This window comes from Trichoplusia ni, chromosome 3, assembly GCF_003590095.1.
Source record: "Trichoplusia ni isolate ovarian cell line Hi5 chromosome 3, tn1, whole genome shotgun sequence".
Lineage (NCBI taxonomy): Eukaryota > Metazoa > Arthropoda > Insecta > Lepidoptera > Noctuidae > Trichoplusia > Trichoplusia ni.
Window position 1 is genome coordinate 4431604 of NC_039480.1, and position 9099 is coordinate 4440702.

Below are 9099 nucleotides of genomic sequence, written 5' to 3' on the forward strand. Positions count from 1 at the left end.
TAGGGTAATAGAAATAATATTTGTAATATATTATTTAGAATTTTATTTACTTAAAAATAACTATTGATACAACACTACATGATGCCTTTAGTAAGGATTTTTAACTAAAAGACTTATATTTTACAAAATTAATACCTAAATTCCAGCCTAGCCTTATTAATCTAACTGATGTTTTTCAAAAATACTTGCCTACATTTTGATCCTTAGTTTTTATCTTAAGATTGCATAGAATTAAAACATTTAAGCGCTGAATAAGCGACCAAACTGTAGTTACTGACGCAATCAACAACTATTTTGTTTAACACATCACTGCAAACTTTCAAAACACATTTTTTTTCTTTACTACCCTCAAAAACTTTTTGACTTGGATTCCATTTCTTTCTCCAAATATCAGAAATTGAACTCTTTTTTAATATTTTCTCTTCTTCTTGTGATTGCTGACTACTTTGACTTAATATTTCTTTGTTTTTGATATGTTTTTTTAACAAAATCTCTAGGATATGAAATATGTAGGATACATTTTCTATTTCTTCAATATTCGTTAGTTCGTATGTAGTATCCTTCTCGTTAACTTTTGTGTGGAAGATTTCGAGTATTTTCGTTATTTCTTCTATGGTGTGCTGCTGGACATGTATCGACTTATTTAGTAAAAGTATTCTTTGTATGTTTGCGTCTGTTGTCAGGAACTAAAAAAAAAAAATTGTTTATTTGACACAAGTTAACATAATCATAAAATCTTACATGGAGACCTCCTTTTAAGTAAGTATTTACCTGTGCTAGGAGGCCTCGCTCTTCCTAATAACATCATAAACATTGTGTATCAAATTGACAGTAGATAAAAATTAAACATTACAAATTAAAAAACAAAATTAAAATGAATGAAACTTAAGTCTTACTTATAAAACATTAATAAACAAATTGAGATCAATATGTGCGTGTTGTGTGTGTGTGCGTGTTAGTGTGTAACAACTGAAGACAAAATAATGATATTTTTCAATAGCAAAATTATTTCATTGATTGAAACATAACATTCAACCATAGCGAGGGTAGGTAGGCAAGTATTCAATTCGAAGCTTGCTGTTTTTTTTAAGTTGAATATTATAAATTGCAAACAGAAAATAAAACAGTTAAATTTACATTTTTTTATCTAAATAAAATGTAAACATAAATTACACCCAAACACAGAACATATGATTTTGCTCAACACACAAGCATTTTTCCTAGGTGGGAATCGAACCTACGACCTCCGGTATAGTAGTTAGGGCCACTAACCACTAGACCAACAGGCTAATCTATACCAACGTCTTTAATTGTGACCGAAGCCGTGGGTATTGAACTTTTGCATTGCCTCTAGTTACTTCCATTTTTAGATTTTGTAGGTAATTAATATTTATTCCTTGCCTACCCTCCTTTTAATATTTTTTTTAGTTTATCAAAAACATGTTTATTTTTATACCTCGTTTTCACTGTTGGATCCGTTATAGATTTGTTGTAGTAATAAATCTATAGTTTCTAATAAATCTTCTAAGAATGATGGATATTTTTCTTCTTCATGCAATTTGTCAATCAATTGGCTTAGAACCTAGAAATAATCGTGAAAAGATAAAAATGTAATAAACCCCTGACGGTAAATTCACCCCATAACTTTAAAATGGCTCTAATGGCACATAATTCACCTATAATAGATAACAAACTATTATAAATTGAAATCCCTCAATCCATTCGCGAGCTGTGTGTACGCCACAGACAGACACGTCAGACTTATAACACCCCTCTATTTGCGTCGGGGGTTTAAAACTAACTTTACTTTGCCGTACCAGCAAAAAATACAATTGATGATACCAGTCTATAAATGTTCCATAGCTGAGCATAAGCCTCTTCCCTGATAGAGTAGGATTGAGCAATGATCACCACGCTAGCTCACTGGAATTCAAGTTTCTTCACAATGTTTTCCTTCACCGTTTGTCAGTGGTGTCTTATAAAAACACATAATTTTAAAATCGCATATGCATGGGATTCAAACCTACAATCTCGAGCATTCAATTCCGTACATAGAACCACAAGACCTTCAAATTTATTTAGTATTGCCACAGAAAAAAATACTGTAAATTAAACTTACTTGTGCAATTTCATTTGTGATATCTCTCGTAGCTGCGACAAGAGGGCACTGCATTATATAATTAAATAAACAGCATGCAGATTGGTTCAGCCAATTATCACTTAGTTGTAATGCTAAAAATCAATTCACATTTAAGAAAGTCACGTGAAATTAGAAAGAATCATAAAATGCGCAGATGCTGAATTCTTATACAGGGTGTAAGGAACACCGTGACTTTTCCGTGGGACCTGAGTTCTAGACATGATTCCAGACCCCACTGCGTTGGAATTTTTCATCGGTCTTTTCATGAAAATTGCAGTTTTTTTTCGCGTTTTTTTAATTTTATGTGTCATAAAATCATTTTTCCTACGTATTTCAATAATATTTTCATAAACAAAATCATTATTAAGCCGTTTTCACAAAAAAAGGCAATGTAAATGAAACACTAAAAACTGCTCCCGATCAGCTGATTCGTAAAGGTACTCGTCGGTCATCGCTCTCTCGCAAATCTAACCGAAAGTGACGTCAAAACAGAACCAATACTCATGAGCGACAAGCGTAAGAGATAGCGCAACTATTGCGCGCGCACTCGCACGCATTATTCGTAATCCTGCCTACTATTCCTTTAAAAAAAGCCGCGCGCTTTGTAGGCACCGCTAGCCGCCTTTGTCGACACCGCCAGCGCGTCGCCGACACCTACAGCGGTATCGGCGAGTGACGTACCTGTGACACTGGATAAAATAGTACATCGATTTTTGTTACACGGGTTCCATGTTATAAAATAGAAAATCACCTTCTCAGCGTTTATCAACTTATCGTACTACGAAATTTATTAAAACCTTTTATTATTAACAGTTTGTTATTGTTTAGAATTCTGTAGTTCTAAAACATTTTGTAACAATAATTTATTTTTTCTAAAATTAAACTCTGTTTTGTTATTAATATCCATCATCTACTAATGAAATTCCTGCCTAAAATTTTTTATCATTTTTTTTCCTACGAACTGCTGAATAATTATTCCAGTCACATAAAACAATTGTGTTCTTACACAAAAGTACATTTTGTGATTAATCAATTTTAAAGGTTTAAGTTAAGTACTTGTCAAGAATAATTTTACGATATTCACTTCGACCTCATGTAATTTATCGATAAAGAATCATAGGTACCTAGGTCCAACACTACTCAAAGGTAAAACCGAAAGTTCGGCTTTTTTCAAAATAGTACCTATTTTTACTCAGTTTGTTCCTTACGCTAATCGAATGTGCATGTGCAATCGGGTAATTCGCGGACTAATTATCGTGTAGGCAGACAATTTTATTGTGTTAAGTGATATAAGTGCGTGTGTTGTGTGTGTATTATTTAAATTACGATCCTAGTAGCTCGATAGGTTATTTTACCGCCCGGGAGAATGGCAACATGCTAATGTGTTATGGCGAAGCACGTGGCAATGCAACATTTACTGGACGCGGTACTTTTTGCCCCGGGTTCAGCAGCAGATTTTTCGCCGCGCCAAAATTTGTGTGCACGTAGATGGCGGACATTTCGAACCTTATCTGGTTAGAAGTGAGCGAGATTAAGGTAAGAGTAGGTTTGATTTAATAATACACAAGACACAGATTGAAGTCAGAATAGTGTAAATTGATTGGTATTTTTTTGTGATTGTTTTTCGTTACATCACAACATTTTTATAAAATGCGCGCGCGTTTCGAATGTTTCGATCGTGTCGCCGAGTGTCGCCCTCCTACTACATTACAGTTCGTGTAAGTACGTACGCTGAGCGTAAGGATCGCGCGGTAACCAATTCATTGCGTGCTCAAAAATGACTTAATCTATAAATATTAATCTCCGATGGTAGCGACTTCTTTAATATTAATTAACACGTTATTTTAAAGTCATTATGCGACTTTGGTGGTACGGTGTTCCTTACACCCTGTATAACAACTTTTTTATGGAGTAGGATATAGGGTCTTGTAGTGTCAAAAAAACAGTAATTTGTGATTATAGAATGATTAAAATAAGATCAAATATCACAGAAAATACAGCAATTATTATTTTACATATGCACATTAATAATAAAAATTAATTGTTTTAAAATGCAGTATTAAAATCTACTATAATGCGAGCGAGAAGCGAGAGAGAGAGAGAACTATCAATGGGTTTTAATTAATCTTTTAATAATTTAACTGTAAGTTAATAAATCCTAGGGTTTTCAATGAATATACAAAAAAACCCCTAACTTTTACAACAAGCAGAGAGAGAAATAGAATCATTTTAAAACTTACCACTGCGATTACTGCTCCTGATTTGAGAATCACTGCGGTACCCCGAATCCGTTGAATATCCATCGCAAGACAACCTTCTATTCTGCTCCGTTCTTCTTAAATACATCTTTACTTTATTGAATTCTTCTAGAACTTTATAAGAAACTAGTTCTTTTGAATCATCGAATTCAATTTCGTCTACATTGTATTGTAATCTATTTTGAGAATCATTGTAAGTAGAATCAATTCGTGCATTTGATTCTTGCGTAAGTGAGTAAGAATCGTGAGTTGCAGGTTCTGATTCTTGATTCTTAAAAGAATTTGTTTTAGAATTAATAGTTTTCGTATCTAAATTGTAAAGTACTATATTATTAATAATTTGGTGATCATTAACTGTACTGTTATTATGTAAATAAATTTCTTCTTCAAAAGTATCTTTGCTGTTTTTATTTAGCGGGAAATGGTTGCCATTTTGAGAAAATATTAAAGTTTCATCCATATTTGAGATATTTATACATCGCGGAGTGTTATTTACAAGGGAGTCATTATAATAACCATGTTTGTTAATATTTTGCATATCTTCAAAAAATTCTTCAGCATTTTGGGAAGATTGGACAAAATCTTGACTTTTTTGGAAATAAGGTTCGTTATTTTTGGAAGTTATAGTATTTGACGTAGAATTATTGCTAGCGCTGTTAATGTAATTGGATTTTTGTCTTACATCGAAACTTCCATCAACATTTTGTGCAACAACTCTATTTTGAGTAAATTCTACTTCTTCTACTATTTGGGGATTATGAGACAATACATTGTTCTTATTGTTCAAAGTACTGCAATCGTTAGAGACGTTACTTTCTATATTTTGAGCTGTAGTGGGATTATTATTATTTGTTGTACGATTTTCTTTAACACCATATATATATTGTTGAGGAATTATTAAATCACTTTGGCTTGGACTAAAATGAGTATAATTCTGTGTAAAACCATGCACTGAGTAAAGAATAGTTTTTTGAGAATCGTAATAAGTAGAATCTAATTTTGCAGTCCTCGACTCATTGAGATTCGTGCGGTAGGAATCTACAATTGCAGTTTCTGATTCTTGATTCTTATTAGAATCAAAGGGTTTCGTTACTTTTTGATGGTTTTTACTATTTTCTTCGTGCATTGTAATATCATTTGACGTATTTTGAGTAACGATTGGTGAGTTATCAAAAAGCGTCATTTGCGTTAAATCGTTCTGGAGATCATTATCCTATAAATTAAAATGGAAATTAATATGAATTTAAATGGTTATTCATAAAGTTTAACCTTTAGAGGACGGATCTCTTTTCCATCTAGTTTTTTTCCAAGCTAGCTAGCTCTACTAAATATTTATAGGCTGAAAAAGTTAGTTCTTGGCTTGAATCGGGGTTCGAACTCGAGTCCAAGTGTACTGCAGTCTCGCTTTGAGAATGCATCGAGGTACTTTTAATAATCTTAGTATCTACCTTAAGTCTGATAAAAAAACGGTTAGGAGTTTTTATAAAAATATAGTTAGTTACCTGCACAGAATCTAAGTTCATATTCTGATCTTCAATGACATTAGATTCTACAATATTTCCATCATTTTCCAAATCCCCTAGATCAAAATCTTTTAAGAGATTCACACTATCATTTAAATCGTCGTCGTCCATTAAAAAGTCATCGCTACACACTGTGACGTCATCATCCTCCATTTTGTCCACCATTTTGGATTTTAATTCGTTTAAATATTCGTCCGTTGATATATTTGTTGGTTTCGATCGTATGATTGCTAAAGCAATAGCTAGCCTCAGCTTTTGATAGATGTGGGTAGCTGAAAATTTAATTGAATTTTTTATTAAATGATGTAACGGTTTACTCACGCGTATTTATCGGGGTAGCCCGACTAGTTTCGGACCCAACCGGAGTCCTTAATCATGAGCAGACGCGGCGGGATCGCGAGTCCGGTTTCGCGGGTCCGAAACTAGTCGGGCTACCCCGATAAATACGCGTGAGTAAACCGTTACATCATTTAATAATGAATCAGTCTCACGATAGTTATTTAATTGAATTTGCCTATAGTGTAAATATTGTTCTGTAGTTTCATATAATTATCATAATTTAAGCTTTTCTTAGTTTCAGTACCGTAATTTGGGGTCTATTGCACCTCATTATTAAGATAAGTTATAAGGAATATGCTAGGCACTAGTATTAATTGACTTTGACTGCACGGATTGGCGATGTTTTAATTTAATTATATAATAATAAATAAATAAATAAATGCGGACAACATCACATACATTGTTCTGAACCCAAAGTAAGTTGCTAAAGCACTTGTGTTATGGAATTCAGATACAACGAAGGTACCACAAACACCCAGACCCGAGACAATGTAGAAATGTGAATTTTTACATTGACTCGACCGGGGATCGAACCCGGGACCTCAGAGCTAGCGACACCTTGAAACCGGTGCGTACGCCACTCGACCACGGAGGTCGTCTATTGGCCATCACTCTACATCCTCTTTGCGAAGAGCCGCAGGTTTGATCCCCGCGTAGAGCAAGCATTTGTGTGCTCCACGAACGCTTTTGAGTCTGTGTGTCTTGTGCATGTGACTTTGTAAAAAGAAAACCGTTCAAAAAAACCGAGACCGTCACTAAATCAAGCCAAAGATTTAGTTGTCAAATTATGAATGGAAATCGACAATTATTTACTGCAATACGAAATATGACGTTATTCAACTTTTCCACATCCACAATATAAGTTTCTAGACTCAATAAAACTTCAAAAAGTAGTTAAAGATTTCGTTTTAATCCTATTATTTGATAATAGGATAAAAATATTAAACGTTTTAATAAAAAGATTTAACATTGATAAACGCCTAATTGTTTAAATAATTAACTACAGTGATTAAGTTAATGTTTACACTGTTACAATAACGTAATAAAATTTTAAGTATAACCGAGAAAAAATACGGTAAAAAGTAGATATCTTTCATAAGTTAAGTTTTAACTTAATTTATATCGTTAAGTACCTACTGTAATTTAATTCACTTACCATAATCGTCAAAATTCATGTTGTCTTTATTTTGATTACTTCACACATGGTAATATAATAAAATAATAATAATTGCGTCCTAAAATAAATTTGAAAAAGATTTTCTGAATGAACGTTTATTTCGCGCCACAGATTTTTATACATAAATGTTTTTTTTTAATTCCATACTTACTAAAAATGCTGTCTTGCTATTGTGCCAAAGTCAAAAGTATTACTTATTTAAAATTAATGTAAAACATGTTTTTAAAAATATTAAATGCTAATTAAAGACCTATTTAGAATATTTGTTAAATTTATTTTAATAAATTATTGTTAACAATAAAATAAATATATATAAAAAAAGTTTTCAGTTGCCTAGACTTACTAGATTGATGATGACTAACTGAGACTGGGTATAAAATGTAAGAATCTATTAAGTCCCTCGGTTAAATAAATAATTAATAAATTAGACGAGTATTTTTGCCTTTTTCTAAACCACAAAAAGTGACAAGGGCAGGTGATTTGGTAAAAGTACGCAATCGTGACGTCACGCATTAGTTCACTAAGATTTGATAAATTGATGTTTCCGGGCAAAATAAAAAATACGTATCCATTATTATGCATTAAGCTACAAGACAGACATTGAAAAAAAGAATTGTCATCATCCCTATTGCTCTGAAAAGGTTTTTCTCAAATATGTTTATTTTTTGGACAAATAAATATGTAGGTTGTCAAAATAACGTCATCTAATATCGAAATAGTATATTGAATGCAACAAGATGTATTTTCATTCTCAGAAACCTTTTTTTAATGGCTCTGTATACTATATTGTTCGGCCTAAGCATATTCATGATAGCCTTAGTCATCGCAATTATCAGAAAAGTCTTCTTCCATTGGAAAGAAGAACATAAAATAGAAAGAATGTATAAAATAAATACGGTGGATCGGCCCGGTAAGTATTTTATAATTTGTACAAAGATTTTTACATCAACTTTTATAGGGCAACAGTATATTCTGATTCTGCCACATATATTTTTATTCTGATTAATTTAATTTAAATTTTACGAATTAATTGTACAGACTGAGAAATACTCATGTTAAATACTCATACTTGATACTTTGCTTGTAAATGAATTACACTTGTTAGATTATTTTTGCACACAATTTGGTGGTTGGTTTGGGTTTACTAGTTGGATTTTTTTCAACATTTTAGTTGGTTACCAAAGTTAACGAAATTGTATCGATTTTTAGAAGCATAAATCCACCACAAATTACAACAACAACCTTGAAAGCCAAATAGTAAGTTAACTTAGTCCGTAAAAAAAAACAAATTGCTGTATGGATCGATTTGGCGCGTCTTCTTATTTGAGGTTAATATTGAGATTGGGCACATTTTGATTAAAAGGATATTTTAGTGAAGTTTGGTTTATCCATAATTAATTTTCATAAATTTATTCCATATTTTATTGAAAAGTCGAAAAATCCGTTTTATATTTTTTGTTCTCTATTACAATAAAGACTTTTAATTTCAGCTGTGTGCGTAATGATATTTGCGGAGAAATGTCTATTCAGAAAACGCACTTATTCGCCTGGCGTAGACATTTTCGATGTTATCACCAAAAGTGACATAAGTCTTACAAAACACTTTGATAATCCATAGCTTTGTTTTAAGTTTGTTTTATCCATTAAATTGTATGTTAAGTA

At 32.2% G+C, this 9099-nt stretch overlaps 1 protein-coding gene and 1 long non-coding RNA gene across 2 annotated transcripts; one reads left to right on the top strand and one right to left on the bottom strand.

Annotated features, from left to right (window-relative positions):
- Positions 1–49: 49 nt before the first annotated feature.
- On the bottom strand, positions 50–7477 carry LOC113508674 (kinesin-related protein 4-like). The gene is made up of 6 exons (XM_026891755.1): positions 7417–7477; positions 5901–6193; positions 4381–4669; positions 2120–2232; positions 1457–1582; positions 50–686 (listed from the first exon to the last, which is right to left on the bottom strand). Exons 1-6 carry the CDS (start codon positions 7433–7435, stop codon positions 216–218), a joined length of 1311 nt encoding a protein of 436 aa, XP_026747556.1. The 5' UTR covers positions 7436–7477; the 3' UTR covers positions 50–215.
- A 604-nt stretch (positions 7478–8081) lies between these two features.
- Positions 8082–9099, top strand: LOC113508996. The gene is made up of 2 exons (XR_003402059.1): positions 8082–8347; positions 8928–9099. It is a non-coding gene; the product is annotated as an uncharacterized LOC113508996 (long non-coding RNA).